The sequence below is a fragment of the Colossoma macropomum genome, unplaced genomic scaffold, assembly GCF_904425465.1.
Source record: "Colossoma macropomum unplaced genomic scaffold, Colossoma_macropomum, whole genome shotgun sequence".
NCBI classification, from domain to species: Eukaryota; Metazoa; Chordata; class Actinopteri; order Characiformes; family Serrasalmidae; genus Colossoma; species Colossoma macropomum.
The window spans coordinates 12,143,518-12,158,003 of record NW_023494810.1 but is presented as its reverse complement, the minus strand read 5'-3'; the positions used below and the strand labels follow the sequence as shown (position 1 = coordinate 12,158,003).

Genomic DNA, 14,486 nt, shown 5'->3' with positions numbered 1-14,486 from the left:
TCCACGCTCCAATTTCTTGAAAATTCCAAACCTGAATTTTGTAATCGCTGTTAATTTTTCATAAAACAGGGATATGAAAAAAAAATCTCAAAATAACATTTTCTCACCATTTTGTCCTCAAAATGTAGACTTCTACAAAGACTTATGACTTGTTATTCCAACATATTTAATGTCGTATGCAAAAGTTTGTGTCCCTGGACAAATGACCTGTTTTGTTCATTTTCTAACTGAAAATAGGTTAAGACATCCTCTACAGAGAACTATAATCTATAATTCTAGCCAAACTCATTGGCTTGGTGGCCCAAGTGGTCAGTGCAGTTTTTCATATCTGTCTGCTTCTGATGAGCCATCTTACAAAGTCACTTAGATCTTTTCCTCTTGATCCAAATTCAGGATCTGCTGAACATGCTCAACATCTTTATACATGAGCGAGCATAGTAGGATGTTAACTGCTTAAAAGGCAGATTTATCAACATTTCTGCACAATTCAGTTGTCGAGACGCGACAAAAAACAAATCTGGTGGTATGACGTGAAACACTTAGTTCTAGAGAACCTTAGACTTGGATTTCTTAGTGATAGGAACCAGGGGTCACCATGTCTTCAACCCAAATATAGCCATTTTATTTACTATCCAAATCCACCAGTGAACCTATACGAGTCTTCCGAGTTTTATATGACATGCTGATGATGGTAAAATTGTGACAAATCCAGAAAAAGACAGTTTTCTTCAGGCACTATTTTGCCTTGCAAAGTGCTTCATGTGTTTCTCCACCATGAATGGGTTTAAAAATTGTCAAAAATTGTTAAAAATTGCCAAAATCTTACCACAAAACTACCATAACGCAATATGTCAGACATCAGGCAGCATATTCATAACCACTTATTATAATAACTCTGTGGTGTAGCTCTTAGAGGCATTAAACTCTTCGGATGTCCGGTTCCTATCACCCCCACTCTGAACAATTCTGACTCAGTAAGTTTCTCTAGAACATACATACATACATACATACATCATCTAAACCGCTTATCCTTCTGGGTCACGGTTTCTCTAGAACAAAGCATTTCTAATTATACAGAAGTCCTGTATGAGAACTTTACATGTGGAAAGTAGGGTCTTTCATTCAGAGTGGTTTGATGTGGAACAGTTCATTGTAGAGACATGAATCAGGTTTTGATGTATTAAACACTTTGAAGATTAACCATTTCACTACTCAGAAATTCTGAAAATTTAGTCGCTCATCTGTATATTCTAAGTACAATCACATTTCAAAAAGAGTTGGGACGCTGTGCAAAATGTAAATAAAAACAAAATTCAATGATGTGCAAATTATTTAAACCCTGTATTTCATCGAAAATAGTACAAAGCCAACACATCACATGTTGAAACTGAGAAATTTATTGTTTTTTGAGAAATATTTTCCCATTTTGAATTTGATGCCAACAACACGTTCCAAAAAAAGATGGGATGGGGGCAACAAAAGGCTGGTAAAGTTGTCATGCTAAAAAAAAACAAAAAAACAAAAAACACCTGGTGGTTAATTGGCAACAGGTCAGTAACATGATTGGATATAAAAAGAGCATCTCAGAGAGGCTGAGTCTTTCAGAAGTAAAGATAAGGAGGAGTTCATCACTCTGTGAAAGACTGCATGAACAAATAGTGCAACAATTCAAGAATAGCGTTTCTCAACGTAACACAGACAACCTTTGCTTTCATCATCTACAGTACATTAAAAGATTCATAGAATCTGGAGAAACCTCGGTGTGTAAGGGACAAGGCCAAAAACCAGTATTTGCTGGCCATGATCTCTGGGCCCTCAGGTGGCACTGCATTAAAAACAGACATGATTCTGTAGTGGAAATCACCACGGCCTGTGAACACAGTTTGGCACTGCATCCACAAATGCTAATTAAAACTCTTAAATGCAAAGAAACCATATATAAATAGCATCCAGGAACGCTGCCACCTTCTCTGGGCCCGAGCTCATTTAAAACAGAATGAGGGGAAGTGGATAAGTGTCCTGTGGTCTGACGAATCAACATTTGAAATTCTAAACTGGCCTGCCTGCAGTCCTGTCACCACTGAAAATAAGACTCAGCCTCTCTGGGATGCTATTTTAAACTCATGTTACTGACCTGTTGCCAATCAACCACCAGGTGTTTTAGGAATGACACAACTTTACCACCCTTTTGTTGCCCCATCCCAACTTTTTTTGGAACGTGTTGTTGGCATGAAATTCAAAATGGGCATATATTTTTTGAAAAACAATAAAATTTCAACATTTCATTTGTTGTCTTTGTACTATTTTCAATTAAATATTGGGTTTAAATGATTTGCACATCATTGAATTTTGTTTTTATTTACAGTCCCAACTCTTCTGGAAATGGGATTGTACAAAGGAACTTGTCTAAATTATTTTCCTCAGTAATTGGCTGTACAATACAGATGCAGCAGATAAACATTAGTCTGAAAATCAGTGAAGTTTCCCTTTAAGGACTGAATATTTGTCCACCAATGAAGAAAACTTGTTTTCTTTGTAAAATGCTATATACAGCTTTATTTAAGAAATTTTCTAAGAAACACCCCTGTCGTAAAACAGCTTTTTACCTCCATTTTAATGCACGCTTTGAGCAAGCTTAAATGCTGGTCAGTATGCTGAACATGAGTAAAAACAAGTTTTCAAAATAAGCATTTTTTTAAAACAAATTTATGTATACTTAGCAAACATGGATAAAATTGCCTAACTAGGCATAAAATCACCAATTACAAAAATATTCTGAACTTGAAATCGAAAATGTTTTAGCCGTCCAAAATAAATATTCATATGAATGAAGCTGGTGCATAATAAGATTGTTTAAAGAGATTTTCTTTTTTTAAACACACACAGAGTCAACTAATTCCTGAATATGCAGTTCACCAAGTACTGGAATGTCACCTCTTAGAAAGAACTGGAGAAACGGTCTCATCTGCACAGTATAAAAATACAGCCCTGAGCAGACGTACTTAAGCTGGTAGAAAGGCTTGAATCATTAAGAACTTTCTCCACTGAAAATCAACTTTGGCAAAACTGTTTTCCTTTTTTAAACAGTACCAGAGTCCATGAATGTAGAACTGATAAGCAGTCTCTGGGTTACAGAAAGAAATTCTTCAGGAAAAGGAACACTTGAGTCCTGGTCCGCTGCAGCCTGTGTGAGTCTGTTTATTCTCTTCTTTTCATCTTAGAGCCTCAAAGAAGGCATCGGCATGGTGACGTCACGGAAGAATCGATGAACAAGGGCATTTTTGGCTGAAATTCTCTTGTTGGGGTCATAGTTCAGCATTTGCTGTGAGGAGAGAAAAAAAAGTAATCATTAAGCTTTCGTCTACCAGAACAGTACAGGAACTGCAGAAGTAAGAAAAAATAACACTGAAAAGCAGAGTGGAAATACCCAAGTTATCGTACTTCATTACTACGGATACAGGGCCCATATCATGACTTTTTTTTTTAATTAGGTTTGATGCTCTACTAAACTCTACTAAAGTTTGAATCCATATAAAGACCACTGTACTACAGTTAAAAAACTAAATAAATAAGAATTAAATATTTAGAAACTTAGTCATTTACAAAGATATTATATTATGATCTATATAAACCCAAGGCAATAATGGATATAGTGATAAGCTAACCATATACAAAATTTATAGGGTAATTTCTATTTGGAGATTATTACTGTCACAAAACTCTAACCCCTAAATTTAACAACAACTAATATTTAAATTGTTTTGATTTTTTCCAAAAATCTTTCCTTCTTTACAAGTGAAGATAAAATATGTAGTTATGTATGTAGTAAATATGTTTTTTTAAATAAAAAAAAAAAAAATTAAGTTAGATCCCATTATAAGTAAATGTGTCCTGAAGTCTGAAAATTTGTGAGGAACGTTAAGAATAGTCACTGCCGAAACACATTTTCTGCAATTAGGAAAACTTCATTGTGTTTTAATGAAAATAGTATGATTTCATGTGTGTATAGCTGTTCAGCGGTGTGTTTGCTAGTCACGTTTTGGCTAGCGTTTTTGAGTTCTGGTCAAAATGAGTTGTCACCGCTACTCAGTCACTACTGAAACGTTTGGTAATGTTTCAGCAGTGTTATGATTGTTTTGGTAAAGACAAAATGGAATGTTCAGTCACTTGTTTCAATTCAAAAAACATAATTTAGTTATAGGGTCACTCAAAGGCAAAGGATTTTAGTCTAAAGTCCAAGTCACTTAAAAGTGCAAAATGTGTTTTCTTCTCTGCTCTGAACAGTTTTGGTGGAATGATCCACATAAAAACAAAGCTGCAAAAACAGCTTGTTTTGAATGCAGCGTCCCATGATGAACCAACATTTTCCGGCACAGTCTGGTAATGTCCCTACTCAAACACATCCCACTAAACCTAGCAATTAACAGATGAGTGTAATCAGATACATCACCAAACTGTGCACCCCGTCCTGAAAATATATTTTAAAAAAGTTCATAGTACTAACCTGTCATTAGCCGTTTGAGTGCACATAAGTCTGAATACTGTCGAAATTACTGTTCAATTACTAATAAATACCAAATTTTTTTTCCAAAATTGCAAACTTTCACAAAATGAACAATGAGTAAACAGAAACAAGGCTTGAATCTCTTACCCCAAGAAGGTCTCTGCCATCCTCATCCAGAGGGGGCACAACTTTAGCTAGGTCTTGTAGTGCCCACTTTGGGAAGGAAGGCTTGTAGTCAGGCATGGAGGTCACTCCTGGCCAGACTGACTCATCAGGTGTCCCCAGTGTTCGGAAAATCCGGAAAAGCTGATCAATTTCCGAATCTCCAGGAAACAATGCCCTCCGAGTAATCTGACAACAAACAAGTCAACACAACTATCACTCTCTGGATAATACACGTTTTAATGTCAGCTACACTGTTTATTTTTTTGTGCTGTCAACATTTTTCATAGACAGCATTCACACATAAGCCTATGTAAAGTCTGAGGTTCAACGCAGAATCATTTTAAGAAAAATTCACAACGTATCAAAGAATCGATTATTTTTCCCTGTTTATCACTGTCAGTTCCTCAGTTCACTTCCAAATCCTTTCACCTCAAAGTTACATACACAATTTGGAGCCTTCACACTCTGACATTCAGTACATGAACTGTACAGACACATTCACGCAACATTCCGTGAACGCCTAGTGATCTCTTACCATTTCAGCAAAAATGCATCCCAAACTCCAGATGTCAACAGCTGTGGAATAATATTTACATCCCAGGAGAATCTCTGGAGCTCGGTACCACAAAGTAACAACCTTGAGGTCAAAACAGTACAAATTAGGGGTGTGACAATATGCACTTTAATATTTTTTTCAATACAAAGGTTCTGACACAATATCGCATGTAGTTAGATTTTATGCTATGAAATGTGAGAGACAATGAAATTAACTGGACTGGTTTCTACAGTTCTGTTTATGAGAGCAAGCCTGATATACATACACACACACACACATACACACACATTAGTTCTGGCCACGCTAGCTAATTGGTTGAGAAGCGTTCTGACCGTGCTGTTATTTCGCCATAACATCACATTTTTTTAACAAACACTATCACTCCGCTGAGACACCGTTGCTAAGCAACGACTTTGACAGCTGTAGGAGACGCTCAAACCATTTGAATGTTTTAACTTCTTACTTTGTGCACAAACTGAAAATGGATACTTTAAAGATCACATTTGACCGACAGCCGATTTGGTCAGACTCTGACAATGACACTACACCAAATTCCCAAACTGTCAGTTGGTCTGTGTGGAGCTGGAGAACGAACTGCTGGCTGTGCAGCGAGTGAGCAGAGCTCGTTAAAACATATTAAATGATACGTTCATGGCCCAATTTGTTTACTTCTTACTTTATTTATTTAACTGTTGTATAAAAGCAATAGAACACTCGAGGTCGTGTGTTATCGCGAATAACATTACGGCTGTGATATTTCGCAATAACACAGTCCCTCTCATATGTGTGTGTGTATATATATTTATTTATATAGAATACTGTACTAATCACCTCGTGGGTATAGGTCCGTACTGGCACACCAAAAGCCCTGGCCAGCCCAAAGTCAGCTAGTTTGATCTCTCCTTGAGCATTGATGAGCAGATTCTGAGGTTTAAGATCTCTGTGCAGAACCCGATGAGAGTGACAGAACGCCAGGCCCTGCAGCAGCTGGAACAGATAGCTCTGAGGACACACAAAGGCACATTAATGTTTATACAGAGTGTTGAAACAGCCCACATACAGACAACAGATAATAAAAAGCATGCACTCAATTTTCTGGCCAAAATAAAATGATCTGACCTTTGTCAAACGTTAAAATAAAATAAATGCCTGGTGGCATAAAACACCTTGAATTTAATTTTCTCTTAACATTACCCATAAGTATTTCTTAAGGTTAAGTGTGTTGCACAGAAATGAAATAAAATAAAAATGTGAAATTAAGGGTTTGCTTAAGTGAAATCCTCATGCACCCTTATATTTTCCCCCTCAAGAACTGAATGAAATAATGTTTCTTAATTTCTCTTTTCCTTTAGGCTCCCTTGAGATTATTGGGCGACATGAAGCTGAAGATGTGGCTGTGTTCTGGAGGTGTTGGAAGAGGAGAATGTACACCAACGCAAGTTCTTTGCATATAATTCTTTGCAATAAAAAGTTGAGAGAACTGATATGACCGTTGCTAACAGTATTAAATAGCTGGCAACCAAAAGGTGACTTCAACTGCCACCATTAGACGGTAAATACTGTTTTTTTATACCCATCAAATAAAATGGCTAATCTAATGGATACCTAGGATGGACTCCTACCAAAATACATGTGTCTTGCTTTTATTATGTATATTCCACTATTTGTCACATTATTGCATTTTTAAAATAATTCAGACTCTTAATTGTAGAATAGTAAAGTGAATAATTAAAGGGCTTTTTGCGCCATGAAAGGGTTCTTCAGATTGACTGAGAATGCGCTGTAGATGATGCTACATACAGAACCTTTTCGAAAAGGGTTCTATATAGCACCAAAAAGGTTACAATGTTAGGCTTGTTACGTTAGAAGAACCTTTTCTATATAGAGCCATGAACACCCTTTGAGTGTTCATAGTTCTACATAGAACCATTTTCTTTACTAAAGAATGCTTGAAGAACCATCATATCTAAGTGTGTAGGAGGTAGACCTTCAAGCTGAATCCGCAGTAACGCTGAGAGCATATCTGTGCAAGCCACTCACTTTGACAAGTGGAAGCGTGACTCCAGTGACTGAGGAGTCCATAAACTTCTTGAGGTCTTGGTGAAGAAATTCAAACACCAGGTAAAGCTTATTTTCTGTGTGGATGACATCAAGCAGCCTGAAAAGGTGAAGGCCACATGAGGAGCAGGTCAAGACAGAAACAAAAGGTCACTACATACAGGCATTTCTCCAAAGAGGCAGCATTAATAGGAGGACCTTACACCGATTTTACAAAGTTTCTGCATTATCCAGCGGTTGAGATGTGATTGAAGTTATTCAGAGTGGTTTGACGTGAAACGCTTCACTGTAGAGAAACTGGTGTTTTACAACTCATCCCTATGTTCCAGCCTCCCAGTGTTTAAAAGCGTAACGGTACGGGAAAGACAGTCGTTCCAGTTTCAGCGTAAATGTGTATCCATGGCATTTTAGCCAATCATAAACGGCAAATATATGAAGAGCCTAGCAGCTCCAGTTCTAAACAAAGGAAGCAAAATGTGGACATTTGGCTAATCGACTGCATTTGGGGTAAGTGGAAAATCATGTAACTTTAATTTTTCCCCCAAAGTACTCCTTTAAAAGTTTCAGACGTCTGGTTCCTACCACTACTGCTGATAACAATTCAGACTCTACATTTCACATCAAACCACTCTGAGCAACTTAGTTCACATCTTAATGATTTAATTATTCAGACATTTTGAAAAATCAGTGTAATTCACCTGCAAAGCAGCTGAACTGACTCACTAATTAGAAGGGATGTATGTACACTTTTGGATATATAGTGTGTGTGTGTGTGTGTATATATATATATATACACATATACATATACACACACACACACACACACACACACACACACACACACAGACATAGTACAGGCTAGGCTTTAGAGCAGGTGTGGGCTACAAATGCGTGCTGTTTACAACATACTTGACAATATTAGGGTGATTGAGCTCCTTCAGCAGAGATATTTCTCGAATGGCAGTACTGGGAACACCTTCAGTCTCACTGGAAAACAAACAGTATTAGATATTCATTGATCAGTAAACTCATTACGGTCTAGACAAAACATACATTAGTCTGGCCAAGATTTATAGGTTTTCATAACCTAAAGTTTTAAAACAGAACATTAAAATAAAAAGCCTGGAGACAAGACAGGGGGTGTGGAGTCAATACAATTTAGAGAATATAATTTCAATTGATTATGGTACAGTTATGTTCCCTGACTAAAGGTCTTGTGATGTACCCTCGAGGGCACCACCCCAGTGACAGTTTCATACCTGTTTTTCTGAGAGTGTATGGAGGGAGCTACAGTTGCAGTTTACCTAAAGACTACAGTTGAAGACTAAAGACAGTTGAACAGAGCACAACTTAACACTGTCCAGCTCTCTCAGATAACTTAGTGAACGGCTGCTGCATGATTTGGACTGTTAATCGTCTATTCTGCTGTCCAACAACAAAGTTTAAAATAAGGAAGAATACAACAGATGTACTGATGGTCTAAAGTGATCAAGTCACACTCTTAAAAAAGATGGTTATTCAAAGGTTCTTTAGTAAAGACAATGGGGCTATGTAGGACCATGACCACTCAAAGTATCATTTACATGCTTAAATGGTTCTTTGCATTGTGAAATAGTTTGCCAGATTGACGGACAATGTGCTGTATGTGGTTCTTTGTAGAACCTATTTGAAAATGTTTTATATAGTACCAAAGATGGTTCTTCTATTGTTACAAGCTTGCCATTGTAACAATAGCAGAACTCCTTTTGGTGCTACACAGAATCATAGAACACATTCTCCATCAATCTGAAGCACCATTTCAGCATGCAAAGAACCATTTAAGCAGGCAAACGGTCCTTTGAGTGTTCATGGTTCTACATACAACCAGTCGTTACTATAGAACCCTTGAAGAACCATCCTCGTTAAGGATGTACCTTTAATGAACAACAGTGCCCACTTTATTATTATTATTATTATTATTATCATCTGTTTTAGTGACTACAAAATTAGGAATTTCTAGTGTTCTGTTAAAATAAGCTGTTTAGTGCAACCAAAAGGATGAATTTAAAGTTAAGTGATAAAAGCTCGATTTTAGCCATACGGTAGCATCCATTTGAAACGTTATCAGATTTCCGCTCAGGCAATAAAGCACATGAACTTAATAAAGTGTATTTTTTTAAATATGGACGAAACGTTAAGTATTAAGTTATCAAGTTATCTGTCACACAAAGAGCTGTCCGTCACGGCTTTGTCATGTGTTAAGGTAGTCAGCTAGGTTAGCCAGCTGGCTAATTTATTGCTCTAAGACTACTAAAGTTGACTTCTTGTCCGAACTTTCCGTTCCACCTTAAATGGCGCAGCAGTACCAACGTTAGTGGACCGACAAAAAAAGAATGGTAAACCAACTTGAGCCTCGTTTGCTTTGTTGGCGTTATTTCTTCACAGTTTCGCAGCTGTTTTTATACTTACGAGGCTGAAGCTGGCTTCCTATTCATTTTTCCCGTTCCACCTTAAATGGCGCAGCAGTACCAACGGTTACAGAACGTTAGCTAACGTTAACTGCCGCACCATTTAAGGTGGACCGGCAAATTCGAATGGAAAGCCATCTTCAGTCTCGTTTGCCTTGTTAGTGTTATTTCTCCAGTTTTCGCAGCTGTTTTTATACTTAAGAGGCTGAAGCTGACTGCCTTGTCGAATTTTCCCGTTCCACCTTAAATGGTGCATCAGTTACATTTTGGCGCCTCAGGTGCCAGAAAACAACTGCTGCAGCATTTAAGGTGGAACGGGAAATTTCAAACAAGCAGCTGGCGATTAAGAAGCTGACCTCAGCTTTGTCCTTTACTTACGTGTCGAGTCTGATTTTCTTGAGGGCCACAGTCTCTCCGGTGATTCTGTTTTTCGCTTTGTACACCACTCCGTACGTGCCCTCTCCGATCTTTTCGACTTTTTGAAAGGACTCCATGTCAGACATACGGGTAACGTTCACTTAACCCCCCTTTTTTTTCCGGGGAACACAGATTCCTCCTCGGCGCCCGCCGGCGGCTAAAACTTTGCTCAAACTAAGTTAGCTGCGGCTAGACAGCTTAAACAAAGCAGAAAACATTCACACAGAGTGAGATGTTCGGTGTCAGGGAGCGGGTCAGGCTAAAACATGATGTTTCGTCCAGCTAAAAGCACGCCGGCTAAGCTGAGGAGGAGAGCTGAATGAACACCCGCCAGTTCCCGCCTTCACTAAAACACGCCCTCAAAACAAAGCGGTGCCCTTCCGTCTTCTTTCTCTCCGGTTTTGTTGCTCCTCCGAACAAAATAACCATTTATATCGCCACCAACCGGGCTTTAAGGGGAACTCCACCGATTCTTTTTCTCCCAAATTTCAGTCATTACCTCCACCGATTCCTCAAAATGAAATGGTGAGCATGTAAACAATGTTCATTCAGAGTGGTTTGAGGTGAAATTCCCCGTTCTAAGGAAAGTTACTGGGTCATAATTGTTCACAGTGGTGGTGATAGGAACCAGACGTCCACCTGTAAAAGCTACCTCACAGAAAGATAATACGCAAACTGGATATGATAGTCTGCTTGATACCTGAGACATTGTTTTAGGATACTTTTGTGATAAAGTTTGGCCAAAAAAGCATCTTGTTAAACCATCTATTTTAACCTATTCATGGTGGAGGGGTACACCAGGGGTGTTGCGAGGCAAAATAGTCCCCAAAGAAAACTTATTTTTTTCAGATTCAGCACTATTTTACCCACTATTTTTTCATCATTCCATATAAAAACTCAGAAGACAGTGGTTCACTGGTGGTTTTGGATAGTAAATGAAATGGCTATATTTGTGTTGTAGTCATGGTGACCCCTGGTTCCTATCACCACCGCTGTAAAATAAATTTTCTCTACAATCAGTCATTTCACACCAAACCACTCTGAACGATTCTGTTTACATCAGTGGAATTTCAACTAACTCAATTAAGTCATTTAGAGCGATTTGGTGTGAAATGTAGAGAAACTCACTAACTCAGGTTCCTTTACAGTGGTGGTGATGGGAACCAGGGGTCACCATATCTACAACATAAATATAGCCATTTTATTTACTATGCAAAACCACCAGTGAACCTACACGTATCAGTTTTTATAAGTAATGTTGTTCATGTAAAATATGAAAAAAAAAATTGTTTTTGAAGACTATTTTACCTTATAACACCTTGCATGTACTTCGCCACCACAAATAAAAAATGCATTTTGAGCCGAAACCTTGTTAAATAATGTTTTACATCATAAAAGACATCAGACATCAGGCAGTGTTTATTTATAACCATTTTATGTAATAACTTTCTGTAAGGGAGCTTTTAGAGGTGGACGTCTGGTTCCTATCAGCACCACTGTAAACAATTCTGACTCGGTAAGTTTCTCTAGAAGAGACCATTTCACACCAAACCACTCTGAATGACTTTGTTTGCATCTTCACTGTGTATTTTTGCACCAAGTTTGAAAAGTCAGAGGACTTTCCCTTTTAAATGCAAGGGATGGTCAGATGAAAACAGTGCCATAAATGAGACAAAAATCAAGTGTTTTTCAAGCTTAAATGCATTAATTCAAAGCTCATCATTAACATGGTATGTGTGTTTTTCACAATAACACTACAAATATCACTTTAACACGAAACGATCATTAAAATCAAGTAAACTATACAAAGCAATACTACTATACAACCAAGACAAATGTAAAATAAGTTCATTTATCTTTGGCCTTCTCCCCTCATACCAACAGACGTATCCATAAAATTAATGTACTGAATGCACCAATAAAGAGTAAACAACATTATCAGACCCTGCATTTATTGCGATGGACATCATGTGTTTTCTTCTTTTTTATGTTTTGTTTCACATAACACCAACTGAGGAGACCTGTTGTCCATCAGAATAGACCTTTACCAGCCAATCAAACAGCAGCTTAGCCCCACCCACAGCACTGGAAAAAAAATCAGCACACTGAAGTGAGGCATGGCAGCACTCCAGCCAGGGAGGCAGAGTAAAGGGCTCATTTTAATCTAATTTTATCAGATTTAAAGCACTTTTTTATCATGTTATGAGTTTATTTTACTGTGTAGGAATAGATTGTGAAATAAAAAGTTAAATATCAAGATTTTTAATAAATCTTATTGTCCATTACAGTGGACAGTGGGTCACGAGGTATATTGTTCAGGTTAGTTTTTAAGTGCTGCTGCTAAAATTTTACTTGGCTAGTGATGATGAGAATGAAGATGTAGACAGTGCAAGACCCTCAAGTGCAGTTGAGTTTAACTATCTGTGAAAGTTTATTACTGTATAGTAAAGTTTGTTCTTAAAAAAACATCCATAAAAAATAAATCTATAGATATATTTTGTTATTGATTCCAGGAGATGTCAGGGATGAGGAGGCACCACTGATGGGGCAAGAAGTTGTTGTTGAGACAGTACATGGACCACATGCCAAGTTACAATGATTGTAAAGAAGCAACCAGGTATACATTTCCACAGTGCACTGGGAAAACACTGCGTACTGTGAAAAGAGCAAGGTCCACTACTGCTTTGTTCCACAACAAAACTGCTTAAAAGCAGCCCATAGACAATGACTGGAGCTACTGTTCAAAATGCACTTCATAAAAGTAAAGTTTAGCGTATTATATATATATAGATACACCAATCAGGCATAACATTATGACCACCTCCTTGTTTCTATGCTCATTGTCCATTTTATCAGCCCCACTTACTATATAGGTGCACCTTGTAGTTCTACAATTACAGACTGTAGTCCATCTGTTTCTCTGCATACTTTGTTAGCCCCCTTTTACCCTCTTCTTCAGTGGTCAGGACCCCCATGGACCCTCGCAGAGCAGGTATTATTTGGGTGGTGGATCATTGTCAGCACTGCAGTAACACTGACATGGTGGTGGTGTGTTAGTGTGTGTTGTGCTGGTATGAGTGGATCAGACACAGCAGTGCTGCTGGAATTTTCAAACACTGTGTCCACTCACTGTCCACTTTATTAGACACTCCTACCTTGTCAGTCCACCTTGTAGATGTAAAGTCAGAGACAATAGCTCATCTGCTGCTGCACAGTTTGTGCTGGTCATAAAAAATGTTATATATATATATAATGTATTATTTTACTGAGTCTTGTTTTTGAGTGCATTACAGACAGAAATCAGCATTCTTATATTTTTTCCATAACTGGAACATAATTCAGGTCTGGAAGGGTTAAGCCTTCAGAGGAGCCGAGTTCAAACGCTGGTAAGTTTTGCTTTTATTGAACTTTGATTATTTGTTATCAAGCATAACATGTTCACTTTGTCACAGAATAGATATTCTAGTTATAAATTTTTTAATTGAAATACTTGCAAACTGATATTCACAGTAAAGTCATTTAATTAAATATTGAAAACTGGTGTTGGCAGGTCTAACCTTGATAACAGGGAGTGTGGCGCGCTAGTTTAGCAGGATGTTCCACTCTATATATTCCCGCATGGTGTTTTCCTTTCTTTGGCATGAATACAAAATAAAAGTCCCTTTTATTTAGATTCCTTTGAGAAACTGAATGTTTTATGTGTAACATGATACACTTTTATCTGATCACATATCCTCCTATTACAGTCTGTGCTTCTTTTTTCCTGCATCTTTCACATGGCTAGGCTTGGCTTCCGAACATTTCTCAAATTCTGTATTACTCAAAACTACATCTAGAAAAATATATAAACAGAATCTATGAAAAATAACCATTTGTTTTCCATAATGAAACCAGCTGCTTTGGGTTTTATATGAATTGATAAAATGAAAACATATCATTAAATATAATAATAATTGCTGCTTTGTTGCAACTGCATGCAACAACAGAACTGGCTAAATTTCTTTAGGCTGAATGTCAATATGTTCAATGGTTGTCACATCACAACCATTATGAACTGGTCTGTCTGAAATGAAGAATAAAGGGTGCATTTTAAACTTTAAAAATTAGGACTATTTCAATAAAAAATAAGTAAAATGTGTTTTTCTATGATATGCCCTTTCTTTAAAGTCCCCTTTATTACTTTATAAGACTCATTTTAAGGGGCTCATTTCCTACATTTTTCTTGTATTTTATTTCTCTCCTTGATGTCCACTTACAACATTTTCCAGTCTTGCTTTATCCCTTACAATTAAACAGGCTGTTTTTTGTTACTGTGTCTTTAAGAAAGGTAAATGTAAAT

General features: G+C 37.4%; 1 protein-coding gene across 1 annotated transcript; it reads right to left on the bottom strand.

Moving 5' to 3' along the window:
* Positions 1-2,527: 2,527 nt before the first annotated feature.
* On the bottom strand, positions 2,528-10,499 carry cdk2 (cyclin-dependent kinase 2). Its single transcript, XM_036559321.1, has 7 exons — positions 10,109-10,499; positions 8,193-8,270; positions 7,266-7,383; positions 6,057-6,227; positions 5,205-5,306; positions 4,652-4,855; positions 2,528-3,322 (listed from the first exon to the last, which is right to left on the bottom strand). The coding sequence occupies exons 1-7, from the start codon at positions 10,231-10,233 to the stop codon at positions 3,218-3,220; spliced, it is 903 nt and encodes a 300-aa protein (XP_036415214.1). The 5' UTR covers positions 10,234-10,499; the 3' UTR covers positions 2,528-3,217.
* Between the last annotated feature and the right edge of the window lie 3,987 nt (positions 10,500-14,486).

What these genes read in the sequence shown, in the direction of transcription:
- cdk2 (XM_036559321.1), bottom strand. Translation starts at nt 10,233, where the DNA reads ATGTCTGACATGGAGTCCTTTCAAAAAGTCGAAAAGATCGGAGAGGGC. An exon ending in AAGAAAATCAGACTCGACAC is followed by an intron (nt 8,271 to 10,108) that starts GTAAGTAAAGGA and finishes TTTGTTTTCCAG; the next exon opens with TGAGACTGAAGGTGTTCCCA. An exon ending in TCACGCTTCCACTTGTCAAA is followed by an intron (nt 6,228 to 7,265) that starts GTGAGTGGCTTG and finishes GTGTGTCCTCAG; the next exon opens with AGCTATCTGTTCCAGCTGCT.